This window comes from Pelophylax lessonae, assembly GCF_965119305.1.
Source record: "Pelophylax lessonae genome assembly, chromosome: 4".
Lineage (NCBI taxonomy): Eukaryota > Metazoa > Chordata > Amphibia > Anura > Ranidae > Pelophylax > Pelophylax lessonae.
Window position 1 is genome coordinate 89,559,768 of NC_138771.1, and position 13,693 is coordinate 89,573,460.

Here is a 13,693-nt window from a genome sequence, read left to right on the forward strand (position 1 = left end):
TTAGAGCAGGTTACTAACATTTCGGGGTGTATTTATAAAACAAATCGCAGAGCTGTTCATCCATCTAAACTTCATGTAGAATCACTTTGCACGAATATGGCAAAGTCAAATGTTCTCAGGTGATAATCTCTTTAAATCAAATGTTATGCATTGAATGAGGGAAAAAAACTAAAATGAGGGAATATCACATTATAGCCACTAGATGGAGCTGAGGGGCATACTTATCTTTCAGGATACTCATCACCATCCAGTGGCCATTTAGGGTATTTTCCCCATTCTTGCTGCTTTTGTTTCTTAATGAATAACATTTGATCTGCAAAACATATATCCTGAAAACATTTGATTTTACTGTATTTGCACAAAATTAGTTTACATGCAGTTTCAATGGACAAACCGCTAAGTGAAGGTTTTTTTCTTTTTTATTTTTAATATTTTTATTAGGGTTTGTATATAAAGGAACAAAAGTGCAAGAATACAAATAGAAATAGTCAATGTTAACAACACTGTGGGAACTCAATAAAAAAAAAAGCAGCACTCTACTATAAAAAAAAAAAAAGAAATTGGAAGTTGGTGTGTAAACATCAAAAGAGGCAAACAACATGAAAGGGAAGCGAGTGTGCATAACCATAAGAATGTCATGTTACAGAACTGGATTAAGGAGGTAACTGGTAAAATCTGATGGGAAAATTCGTCCGACGACCGATCTGCCGATTTTCGGATTGTTAGTATGGTGCTTTCGACAGCCAACTCCGACTTTTCGGCTGACAAAATCCTGATGTGCAGGCGATAAAATTTTTGTCGTCCGTAATACAACGTCCGATTTTCGTCTCATCAGTACAGATTTTGACGGAAAAAAATCATAAGAGCAAGACTAGGCATGCTCAGAGACGAAAGAACACATACAAAGCAATCCAACACATTACATCACTTTTGGAGTAGAATTCTGTCATACGGGAAAATTTGTATGAAAATAACCTCTTCACTTTCCACATCAGACTAGCATGCCACAAAAAACGGACGACAGATCGTTCGATAATCTGATCGTGTGTACGGGGCTTAAGATTCTAACTAATGAGGACTCTGGTGCTGAGGAGCTTGAGGAACGGAAGCTACGAGCGAGTTATACAATTGGTATATCGGGGGAAGTGAAGGTTTTACTAAATTCACCCTTTGGTAAATACTGACTAAAAGCCCTATCTGGTCTACACAGGCACAGTTACAGATAAATGCCACATGCTTTCACTAAATAAAGTACAAGTCTAACTCATCATGAGCGAGATATCAGTGTGTACTGTTCTGTGCTGCTTTATTTAATACTCTGCACAAGGCTGTTAAGGAATAATGGATTGGATGCCAGTCCATCGCTGAGGGCACAATTCAAATGTGCTTCTTTCCATTGAAATCTTTCTTCTAAATCGTGTGCCATCCTAATTCAGCATCCATGCTAAGCTATTAGTGTTATTTTTTATTCCGTGCTGCTAAGGTTTGATGTAAAGGATGGCAGTCCATTGCTGGGAGCACAGTTCACATGATTTCCCCCGCTAGTAGGACTATGGAAGTGCCAGCTCTATTTTATACAAGAACGACATAGAAGGTAAAGTAATGGTTCTGTTACTTCACTAAAATTAGATCTGGAAGCTGCTTGTGAGGGAATGTTCCTTTTTCCCTTAATAAATTTTGGATGACTCAGAAGCTGGCCAGAACACTTGGCTCGGAATAGAAGAGTACAGGGATGCAGCAAGCTATCACAGTGTTTGCCAATAATAGTTTAATGCCAACATTTTGAAGATTTCTCCATGCATCCGATGGTAAATCTCTTTCTTTATGCAGCTGTGTATGCAGCCTTCTGATCCATTGAACATTTGTCCAAGTCCTGCCTTACTGCTAAAAAGTAGGATGCCCTATTATTGATTTACAGCATTCCCATACAAAACAATAGAACAAATGAATGGGTTTATAATGGTTCATCCCCACCCAAAGCTGGCATGGAGCCTGATGGGCAGAGTCAGTCCTGATTTTCTTATGTCTTGCATACTCTAACAAGGCGATTTGACGGCCAATAATTCCCACCTGGGAGTACTGGTTGCCCCTGCTGATTTATGTGGGTAACAGCGCCCCTTGTTCTACTCTTTAATATAAAATAAATAAGAAATTCCAACATGGAGCGTGTAATGCCTCCATAAAAGTCACAACAGGTGTGCAGATCCAGGAACCTAAATGCAAATAACTCATCAAAAGTCCTCAAGAGAGGAAAAGTAGTTAAAAGAAAAGTTTGTGTTTCCAAAAAAAAAAAAATTATACTTACCTAAGTGGATTTGCGCTTTTAAGACTGAGAACTGAGCAAACAAACACCAATGATCTCTCGGCCATTAGTAAGCAGATGGCCATTAATCATTAATAATCAGTCACTGGCTCTGTGCTCTGCCCCTCTAGCACCCACTGGAGTGCCAGGCTGTGGAGGGAGCAGGAGCGGCTGGCTCAGCCTCTCAGTGGCTCGCTGAGAGACTGAGCCAGCTGCCGATCAAGGCATCTGGGTGGATCCCGACTGTAAAGTTGGGATCTTTCCTAAGCCTGGACCTGCTGAGTGATGTTAGCTGAAAGCTGGCCTCTTGCCCACTGTCGGCAGATAACGGGTCACAGAATCGTAGAACTAAGTTCACTGCTGTAATCCAAAAAGCTTTGGCCATACATCTCCTTTAATACTTAAAACATCAAAAACTTAAATATCAGTTTTGGATGGACTGGTTAGTTTACACAATGTTAATATTAATGATATCAATCTCTGTTTGCCACTGTAACCCCCTGGCAAAAAGGCAGGGGCCTATTGACCCAGCTGCTGCATTAATGCATCCATGAGGGTCCAGCGTTCTCAGTTTGTGTTTGGAAGCAAACGGGAAGGGCTTTTAATCATGTGGGAGAAAATCAGTGATTATGGGGATTGGGTTGCAGCCTCTGCATCTTGGCATTAACACCAACTTAAAGGGCCGCTGGGAGGCAGCAGTAAGGCGTTAAACTGACTTTTTATATATCTATGAAGACTTTGAGGTTGATTTACTAAAGGCAAATAGGCAGTTCACTTGGCAATGAAGTGCACGTGATTGGGTATTCTTTGCAAAGAAAAATTTCAGCACATTTGCGAAGCTCTGAGGACAATTCCCTTGCAACGTGCAACTCCCCTTGCAAAGTGAACAGCCTATTTGTCTTTCCAAGCACATAAGGTACATTTAAAAGGATAGCTGAGTCAAAGATATTGTTCAAATTGTAAAAAAGTTACTGAAATTCAAGCATAATAAGGTAAGTAAATACATACAGTATCGCACAAAAGTGAGTACACCCCTCATATTTTTGTAAATATTTTATTCTATCTTTTCATGTGACAACACTGAAGAAATGACACTTTGCTACAATGTGAAGTAGTGAGTGTACAGCTTGTATATCAGTGTAAATTTACTGTCCCCCTCAAAAAAACTCAACACACAGACATTAATGTCTAAACAACTGGCAACAAAAGTAAATACACCCCCAAAAGACAATGTCCAAATCGGCGCCCAATTAGCTCTTTTCCCTCCCCGGTGTCATGTGACTCGTTAGTGTTAATGGGGAGCAGGTGTGTTAAATTTGGTGTTTTCACTCTCATTCTCTCATACTTTTCAGTGGGAAATCAATATGGCACCTCATGGCAAAGAACTCTGTAAGAATCTGAAAAAAAAAAGAATTGTTGCTCTACATAAAGGTGGCCTAGGTCACATGTGTCAAATACAAGGCAGAATATGGCCTGCCAGGCCATTTCATGTGGCCCTTGCATATTTCCTGCAGCTGCAGCAGCCCCCCTCATTTCAGCCAGCTCCTTGTCTCAGCACTTGGCAGCAAAGAGGAGGACAGAACTCCCCCGCTAGATCCTGTGCTTCTCTGTGCAGCCGCAGGACCTCTCTCTGCCTCCCTTGATCTTAGCATTTAGAAGACTCCGTCAGCTGACTATAGCCCTCCGTTGATCCTCCTCCAGACCCTGCACTTTCTATTTTCCAGCTCCGCCCCCAGCTTCTTCATGGAAGCAGCACAAGGTAAGGGGGTGCACTCTGATATAAGGGAGGGCCAGCCAGCTGGCCCTTTGAGGACGACCATAATGCCGATGCAGCCCAAGAGGAAATTGAGTTTGACACCCCTGGCCTAGGTTATAAGAAGATTGCCAAGACCCTGAAACTGAGCTGCAGCTTGTGGCCAAGACCATACAGCAGTTTGACAGGACAAGTTCCACTCAGAAAAGGCCTAGCCATGACCGACCAAAGAAGTTGAGTGCACGTGCTCAACGTCATATCCAGAGATTGTCTTTGGGAAATAGACGTATGAGTGCTGCCACCATTGCTGAAGAGGTTGAAGGGGTGGGGGGTCAGCCTGTCCGTGCTCAGACCATACGCCGCACAGTGCTTCAAATTGGTCAGCATGGCTGTCATCCTTGAAGGAAGCCTCTTCTAAAGATGATGCACAAGAAAGGCTGCAAACAGTTTGCTGAAGACAAGCAGACTAAGGTTGGCCATATACGATACAATTTTCTTGAAATTTACCTTCAACTATGTAGTACAAAGGCCTGCCTAATTAGATACAAGTGAAAGTGTTGCTTAGCTTTGACCTCATATTATGTGGTTTGTGGTAAATCTAACAGAAAATTGTACAACAAAAGTTGAACATGTTTGGGCAGCCTTAGGATATGGATTACTGGAACCATGTCCTGTGGTTTGATGAGACCAAGATAAACTTATTTGGGTCAGATGGTGTCAAGCGTGTGTGGCGGCAATCAGGTGAGGAGAACAAAGACAAGTGTATCTTGCCTACAGTCAAGCATGGTAGTGGGAGTGTCATGGTCTGGGGCTGCATGAGTGCTGCCGGCACTGGGGAGCTACAGTTCATTGAGGGAACCATGAATGCCAACAAGTACTCTGACATACTGAAGCAAAGCATGATTCCCTCCCTTCCGAGACAGGGCAATATTCCAACATGATAACGACCCCAAACACACCTCCAAGACGAGCTCTGCCTTGCTACAGAAGCTGAGGGTAAATGTGATGAACTGGCCAAGCATGTCTCCAGACCTAAACCCTATTGAGCATCTGTGGGGCATCCTCAAAGGTGGAGGAGCGCAAGGTCTCTAACATCACCAGCTCCGTGATGTCCTCATTGAGGAGTGGAAGAGGACTCTAGTGGCCGCCTGTGAAGCTCTGGTGAACTCCATGCCCAAGAGGGTTAAGGCAGTGATGGGAAATAATGGTGGCCACACGAAATATTCACACTTTTGGTCCAATTTGGACATTTTCACTTAGGGGTGTACTCACTTTTGTTGCCAGCAGTTTAGACATTAATGGCTGTGTGTTGAGTTATTTTGAGGGGACAGCAAATTTACACTGTTATACAAGCTGTACACTCATTACTTTACATTGTAGCAAAGTGTCATTTCTTCAGTGTTGTCACATGAAAAGATAGAATAAAATATTTACAAAAATGTGAGGGGTGTACTAACTTTTGAGAGATACTGTACATATACATTGTATTTGTTAGACGGTGCAATATGATAGACATGAGCAATGTACCATAGTCTGCAGCAAGACTAGAATTCCCTAGACCTGATGCCTGACTTCTGTTGATCTTAGCAGAACAGAATTTGATATCTGGTGTAATGCACAGCTATACTGTTCAGTGGTCTGTAGCTGTAATTATATCACATCAGAGACTTACCTAAGTCATTATTCTTTGTAATGGCGGCTGCTGCTCTGGTCCTTGGACCTTGCTGTGTAAATTGATATCCAAATTTCAGAATTGCCGAGTTCTCTTCAAGCATCTGAGCAATTTCCATCTCCACGGCAGTCCCCAGCTGCTGTCTCTGCACACAGGGAAATGGATGTGAGCCACAGCTGAGTCCGCTCCCATACTGCCGTACTAAATAAATGATAATACATTTACCTGATTGGCAATTTTGATCTCTGTTAAGGTCTTATGCTCTTTCAGGGCTTCCACAAGAGCCAGGATTCCACTTCCCGTGATAAAGTTGGTTTCCACATTCAGGCTTCTCAGTGTTTTATTCACTTTCAGCATATCTGCAAAAGCCTTTATAATGACAGTGCTGTTAAGTCCTATTCAGGCAAAAATACATATACCTCTTCATTATACTGAATGTGCACAAAACCCACCTAAATTTCAGTTTCCACAGTACGATATGTTATTTAGAAAAGGGAGTAAAAGTAAAAAGGTAACCATTACAACTTACAGAATTGAATGCACATTACCTTAGCTGACCTAAGAAATTACATCCGATTCTATGGGCAATGCAGACAGCTTCTTTTTGAAAACCTTTAATGGGGATTTACATAAGAAAGTAAAATGGATATTTCCGATCTGTTCCCAAAATTGAGTTGGGCTGAGAAATGCACAACCTTTCATTGTATTTTTATGAATGAATACAAGGCTTCCTCTGATTGGCTGAGATGGAGATTGTGACATCATCCGGTCACCTCTCCACCTCAGCCAAAGAAAGTCTTGTAATCATTCATAACATACAAGACTTCCTGTGAGCTCAGCCCTACCCAATTTTTTGTGGCAACACAACGGAAGCCCCCATCCAGCTGCCAAAACACAGCCTTGTATAATGTATGCAGCTGATGTTACATACAATTTATACATCGCTCGCAACGGGTGTATCAGATAGTCAAGGAAATAGTTTGTTTTGGCCAGCTTGGCTCAAACTAACTGTTTAAAGTCAAAGTAAACTTGAGGCTCAGCGTTAAGGGCCCCAAAGCCAGCAACATGCTTAGGAGAAACATTGATCTATACTCAGACGAAAAGTTACCAAAAAAAAAAAATGAACGGGCAGACCCAATAGGCTACTGGGTCTTTTTTTTGCCGTCACTTTTTTATGGTTCTATCATTTTGGTTATTTAGAATAATGTAAAGCAAATAAAAAGGCCAACACATTCTGAAAGTTTAAAAAAAATGGCAGGCTGCCAGGGGATTCATTGGATGCTCATTTAGCACCGAATCCCCAGCAAACAGGTAAATACGCACCGTCCTTCCTAAGCTATCAGAGTGTGATATTCTGTTCTGTGCTGCTTTACTCAATATTTCATACAGGGCTATTATCGATTGATGTATAGGATACCAGTCCATCCAAGAGGAAAGGATTCTCTGTTCTTTCTACATTGGCAGCAGTCTGCACCTTGGCACTGTTCAGCTACTGCAGCCTCCCAGTCTTAATGAGCCAAGACAGACAATCAAAGTTCAAACTGCACACATTTATTCCTCAAACTCAACTTGTCCAAAACTGAGCTCATAATATTTCCTCCCCCATGTGCCTCTTCCCCTAACTTCTCTGTCAAGAGCGATGGCGCGACTATCCACCCATCCCCGTATGCCAAGTTGCTAAGTGTTATCCTGGACTCTGAACTCTCCTTTCAGCCCCACACCCAATCACTTTCCAAGGCCTGCCGCTTCAGCCTCTGCAACATCTCCAAAATAGGTCCCTTCCTAACCAATGAAATCACAAAGCTCCTGATTCATTCCCTGGTTGTTCCTTGCATCGACTACTTTAACTCTCTCCTCATTGGCTGACCTTTAAATAGGCTATCCCCTATTCAGTCCATCATGAATGCTGCTTCAAGACTCATCCACCTTACAAACTGCTCTGCGTCTGCTACCCCTCTCTGCCAATCCCTCAATTGGCTTCCACTCACCCAACAAATTAAATTCTAAATACTAACAATAACTTACAAAGCCGTCTACAACTCTGCCCCTAGCTACATCACTAATCTAGACCCAAAATACCAACCAAATCATCCTCTCCGTTCCTCCAAAGATCTCCTGCTCTCTAGCTCCCTCGTCACCTCCTCCCATCGTTGCCTCCAGGACTTTTCCTGAGCAGCTTCTATCCTTTAGAATTTCCTACCCCAATATGTCCGAATATCTCCTACTCTGTCTAGGCAATCCCTGAAAACTTCTCTTCAGAGAAGCCTATCTTGCCCCCACCTAACAACTGTACTTTCATTTTCTTCATCAGCTCCTCCCCCACAGTTATTACCTTTTATATCACCTGTCCCTCCCTTTTAGATTGCAAGCCTCTGATTCCTCCTGTATTGAATTGTATTGTAACTGTACTGTCTGCCCTAAGGTTTAAAAGCACGGGGCAAACTTGTTGGCGCTATATAAATCCTATATGATAATCATTTTAACAGAATGTGATGTATGAGTGTGAGGCGAAGGAGTGGGAAAGAAAGTGACTGCTCTATCTGGGCTCCGATGGATGGTTACATACTTCCATAATAGGTAAGGATGAATAAAGACACTTATCCATCCAGTTCAACCTGTGTGTGTATGTGTATGTGTGATATGGTTATTAGCAAAGAGGCACAGCTATCTAATGAGCTAAACCTATAGCCCAGCAGGGCACACGTTAGACCTCTGCAAAGGGACCACTGCTTCCTCACAGAGAGCAGGTGTCCTATTGACATAAATAAGATGTTTCTCCTGCAATATGTCCTTTTCAAGTCTAAAAAATGCTAGTCTCTAGGTTTGGGCTGTCTTGAACCAGATTTTAAACAGCTAAGCTGCAGACAGCATAGGAGGCAGTAGCTGAAATACAATCTTGCGGGAGGGGTGGTCCCAACTGTGTGTAGTGAAGGAGTTAGGGGGATCCCAACTGTGTGTAGTGATGTTACAGGGGGATTTTTTTGTAAACTGTGTACCATGAACATAAACTTCTTCCAGTGAAGTCACATAACCATGACATGGTTACAGCTCTTTTAGCCTACCTGTCATAACACCAATGCTATTTATCGTGGTACCACCACTAAAGTCAATAGCAACTGTTACCCAACAATTACTGCCTGAACTGTCTTATATACTGTAATAAGAATGTTGGCTATACAGCAGTAATCTAAAAAAGTAGGTAACACTGATTATAGGTAAGGATTGCTACAGATGAAGAAGGGAGCCTTGATTTCCACTATAATATACCTAAAGCTGAACTCGGGGCAAAAAAAAAAAAAAAGTTTTTACATGCAGTGGGCTTGTGCCCGCACTACACGGGTTAATTGCTCATTTTTATCTAGGGCAGGGATTCCCAAACTACGGCCCTGCAGTTGTTCAGGAACTACAATTCCCATCATGCCTAGTCATGTATGTGAATGTCTGGGTTTTACAATGCCTCATGGGATGTGTAGTTCTGCAACAGCTACAGAGCTGTAGTTTGGGAATCCCTGATCTAGGGGATTGGAGAACAGATATGTACTTACCTAATCCTCTGATCCTTCCTGCACAAGACAGGTGCCTGTGGCTTCTGCCCCCCCTACAGTCTAACAGTCTTGTGTGGTGGACTGTTCCTGACATCACCATGCCCATAGACCTGCTCTGGATGTGAGCACACCAAAAACAGTCTACCGTTGGATTGTGGGGGAGAGACGTTTGCAGGTGGATAGGAAAATTGGGTGAGTATAAGCTTTGTCCAATCCCCTAGACAAAAACGGGCAGTTGAGCCATGCAGTGTGGGCATAGCCCTAATGCAACTATTGTAGGTAAGCCAAGTATGTGGTGCAAGAAAACCTGTATTTTTTTTTTGATGCGCCAAATAATATACTGCTCAAAAAAATTAAAGGAAAACTTTGAAAACACATCAGATCGCAATGGGGAAAAATATCATGCTGGATATCTATACTGATATGGATTGGGTAATGTGTTAGGAACGAAAGAATGCCACATCGTTTGATGGAAATTAAAATTATCAATCCACAGAGGACTGAATTCAAAGACACCCCGAAAATCAAAGTGAAAAAATGATGCAGCAGACTAGTCCAATTTGCTGACGCTTCATTGCAGCAACTCAAAATGGTACTCAGTAGTTTGTATGGCCCTCCCATGTACTTGTATGCATGCCTGACAATGTCGAGGCATGCTCCTAATGAGACGATGGATGGTGTCCTGGGGTATTTCCTCCCAGATCTGGACCAGGGTATCACTGAGCTCCAGAACAGACTGAGGTGCAACCTGGCGGCGTCGGATTCACCGAAACATAATGTCCCAGAGGTGTTCTATTGAATTTAGGTCAGGCGAGTGTGGGGGCCATTCAATGGTATCAATTTCTTCATCCTCCAGGAACTGGTTGCATACTCTCGCCACAAGAGGCCGGGTATTGTTGTACACCAGGAAGAACCCTGGACCCACTACACCAGCGTAGGGTCTGACAATGGGTCCAAGGATTTCATCCCGATATCTAATGGCAGTCAGGGTGCCATTGTCTAGCCTGTAGAGGTCTGTGCGTCCCTCCATGATATGCCTCCCCAGACCATCACTGACCCACCACCAAACCAGTCATGCTGAATGATGTTACAGGCAGCATAACATTCTCCATGGCTTTTCCAGACCTTTTCATGTTTGTGACATGTGCTCAGGGTGAACCTGTTCTCATCTGTGAAAAACACAGGGTGCCAGTGGCGGATCTCCTGATTCTGGTGTTTAATGGCAAATGCCAATCAAGCTCCGCGGTGCCAGGTAGTGAGCACAGGGTTTACTAGAGGACGTTGGCCACCCTCATGAAGTCTGTTTCTGATTGTTTGGTCAGAAACATTCACACCAGTAGCCTGCTGGAGGTCATTTTGTAGGGCTCTGGCAGTGCTCATCCTGTTTCTCCTTGCACAAAGGAGCAGATACCAGTCCTGCTGATTGGTTAAGTACCTTCTACGGCCCTGTCCAGCTCTCCTAGAGTAATTGCCTCTCTCCTGGAATCTCCTCCATGCTCTTGGACTGTGCTGGGAGACACAGCAAACCTTCTGGCAATGGCACGTGTTGATGTGCCATCCTGGAGGAGTTGGACTGCCTGTGCAAACTCTATAGGGTCCCGGTATTGCCTCATACTACCAGTAGTGACATTGACCCTATTCAAATGCAAGACTAGTGAAAAACAGTCAGAAAAGAGGAGTAGGGAAAAAAAATCTCAGTGGCCTCCACCTGTAAAACCATTCCTGTTTTGGAGATGATCTCATTGTTGCCTATCTAGTGCACCTGGTAATTTCATTAACAGAAAAGCAGCTGAAATTGATTAACAACCCCTTCTGCTACTTAACTGACCAGATCAATATCCCAGGAGTTTAATTGACTTGATGTTATACTCTGATTAAAAAGTGTTCCTTTTATTTGTTTGAGCAGTGTAGTTCAAAAAAGTCTCACAAATTTTAGTATAGAAAATGAGTTCCTCAATATTTCCTGCAATAGGAGTGTGAAGTAGTGTGGAAAGAAAATGATGACACCAAATAAACTATAGTTGCAACATTTCATTTATTTATTTATTTGACATGCAACGTGCCAGAATTTCATGTGCAAAAATGTGTATTCCTCAAAAACAGCCAATCTTTATTGGCCCACAGTATGATGAGTGAGAGCCATAATGCCAGGACAGACAGCATGTTGCTGGCAGGATCACCAGGTAAAAATCGAAGAAAAAGAAAAAACACCGAAAAAGGGAAACGAATGCAGCCACCACATATAAAGACTGTTAAGCTGCAATATATACAATTTGGTCTTGTGTTTAGATACACTTCAATGAAATAATTCTGTTTTAATATACTGTATGTAATGACTTACTATAGCTACTGGATCATTGCTTCTTGTTGCTGCAAGGCTGAAAGACTTCACATGGGTATTCGACTCCAAAGATTTTGCAAATTCTTTTAGTGTTGGTATTGGAATGTTCTAAATTGCATAAAAAATATGATTATCAGCATACAGCAGCCTTTTAACAGTAGGTTATATGGCTAACATGATAAATGGATGCAACCTTTAAAAAATATTTTAATATCCAGGTAATTCAACAAGCAAGCATATGAACAAATCTGTGACAGAATCCATACAAATCAGACATATGGGCAGACCAATGGGTGCCCAATAGATAACTGAACTATAGTTTTTGTAAAAAAAAAAACATATTAAAGTTTGTTAAATTCTTCCCAACTCTGGACACCAAAGCTAATGTGTGTGTGTGTGTGGGGGGGGGGGGGGGGTTATGCCAAGAAGGACAGCCCCTATAGGCGTGTCAGTAAATCTTTTTCACTGCCTAGTCTACTCCTGTAGATGGCACATAACCCCAAGGGTAAAGAAGCATTGCTGCTAAGTCTGTCAATGGACGATCCTTGGCGCTGCCGCTGGTACCAATCCTCCTGCAGCAGCAGGAAGCCTGTTTCTTCTCCCTTTTGACAGCATTCAGCGGCTGCAGGAGGACAATACAGCAGATTGGTACAAGTAAATGATGCCCCCGCTGCCCCTCCTATCCATGCCCCTTCTTCTTCTGCTGTCTGTCCCCTGTGTGCTCTCCTGGTCCCCCCAGCAGCACTGCTGGCTTCCCTCCTCTCCTCTTCCTCCAGCTACTGCAGGGGATCTATTCAGGACAGAGAGAGGGGGTAGGGGCGAGTAAATATGTCATATGTACCAGCCCCTTCCTTTTCTGAATGAACACATTGAGTGATCGAAACCCGGGGTCTGTTTAGACACCTGATATTTCACCAAAGCCTCCAAGAGGGCTCCTAAAATGTTTTTAAAAATATTAAAAAATAATATTGTAAAAAATAATAAAGAAATAAAAATTCTATATATGAAAAATACATTTAAGTAAAAAACTACTGACACTACTACTACATCCTCTGCCTTAGTGACAAAGTCCACTGGTCTACTGACAGATCCACTGCTCTTCTGAATTACATTACTGACACCATCTACTGCCCTGCTGACCCCAACCTCTGCCCTACTGACACCGTCCACTGCGCTGCTGACTGACACTGTTCACTTTTAAGGTAGGATATGTTTATATTTTTACAGTGACATTTGCTTCATATTTTTCTAAGTTTTCACAACTGTTACTTAGATCTTGCTAGTTTATTTCTTGAAAAACTGAACTGAGTCTTTGCCCTGGGTGAAAGAATGTCTAGCTTTGCCACTAGTGGCAGAGCACATTGGTACCCAATCAGCTTCCACCTTCAGCTTGTGCAATTAAGCTTTGATAAAAATAAACCTGGAAGACGAATGGTTTCTATGCAGAGTTTTGCCAGATTTTGCAGTTTTAGTAAATCAACCCCTTTGAATGCATCCAAACAGATGCAGTCACTGTTTGGGTATTCTGATAGCCATGGGTGCCAAGTGTCAGAATACAGTAGCTGGCAGGGGAGAATGCTTTATCTGTGCTGTTGAGGGTGGATATAAGAACCTATTAAATGTTTCTCATTAAGTCTGTGGGCTGAACAAGATAAATCTATGTGTAGGCTTTAAGCAGTGACTAATTATGTATTCATCTGTATTTAAAGGCAGTTTAGATCAGCCTTTCTCAACCAGGGTGCCTTCGTTGCTCTCCAGGGGTGCCTTGGCAAAATGCAAATAATTGCCTAAAAAAATGCCCAAAAATTGCCAGCATACTGGAAGGTGGACCTCACCTGCATTTTTTTGTTGCACAAAGACACAGGTTTTAATTTGTGCAGCATTACAACCTTGGACAGCATGTGATCTAGCTGTTGGAATTATAATAAATGATGATGGGTGCCTTCTGGGCTTTTCGGGGTGCCTTGACAAAATGCATAAAATTGCCTCAAATTGCCCAAAAATTGTCATCATGCTGGAAGGTGGACCTCACCTGCATTTTTTTTTTTTTTTAGTTACACAAAGCCACAGGCTTTAATTT

At 42.5% G+C, this 13,693-nt stretch overlaps 1 protein-coding gene across 1 annotated transcript in view; it reads right to left on the minus strand.

Moving 5' to 3' along the window:
* Positions 1 to 13,693, minus strand: part of LOC309554096 (tropomodulin-2-like) — a 190,038-nt gene that overhangs the window by 7,602 nt on the left and 168,743 nt on the right. The window contains exons 7-9 of the mRNA XM_082255637.1: positions 11,614 to 11,721; positions 5,953 to 6,096; positions 5,728 to 5,872 (exon numbers count right to left, since the gene is read on the minus strand). Coding sequence (XP_082111763.1) covers positions 5,728 to 5,872; positions 5,953 to 6,096; positions 11,614 to 11,721 — 397 coding nt within the window. The remainder of the gene's footprint in view (positions 1 to 5,727; positions 5,873 to 5,952; positions 6,097 to 11,613; positions 11,722 to 13,693) is intronic.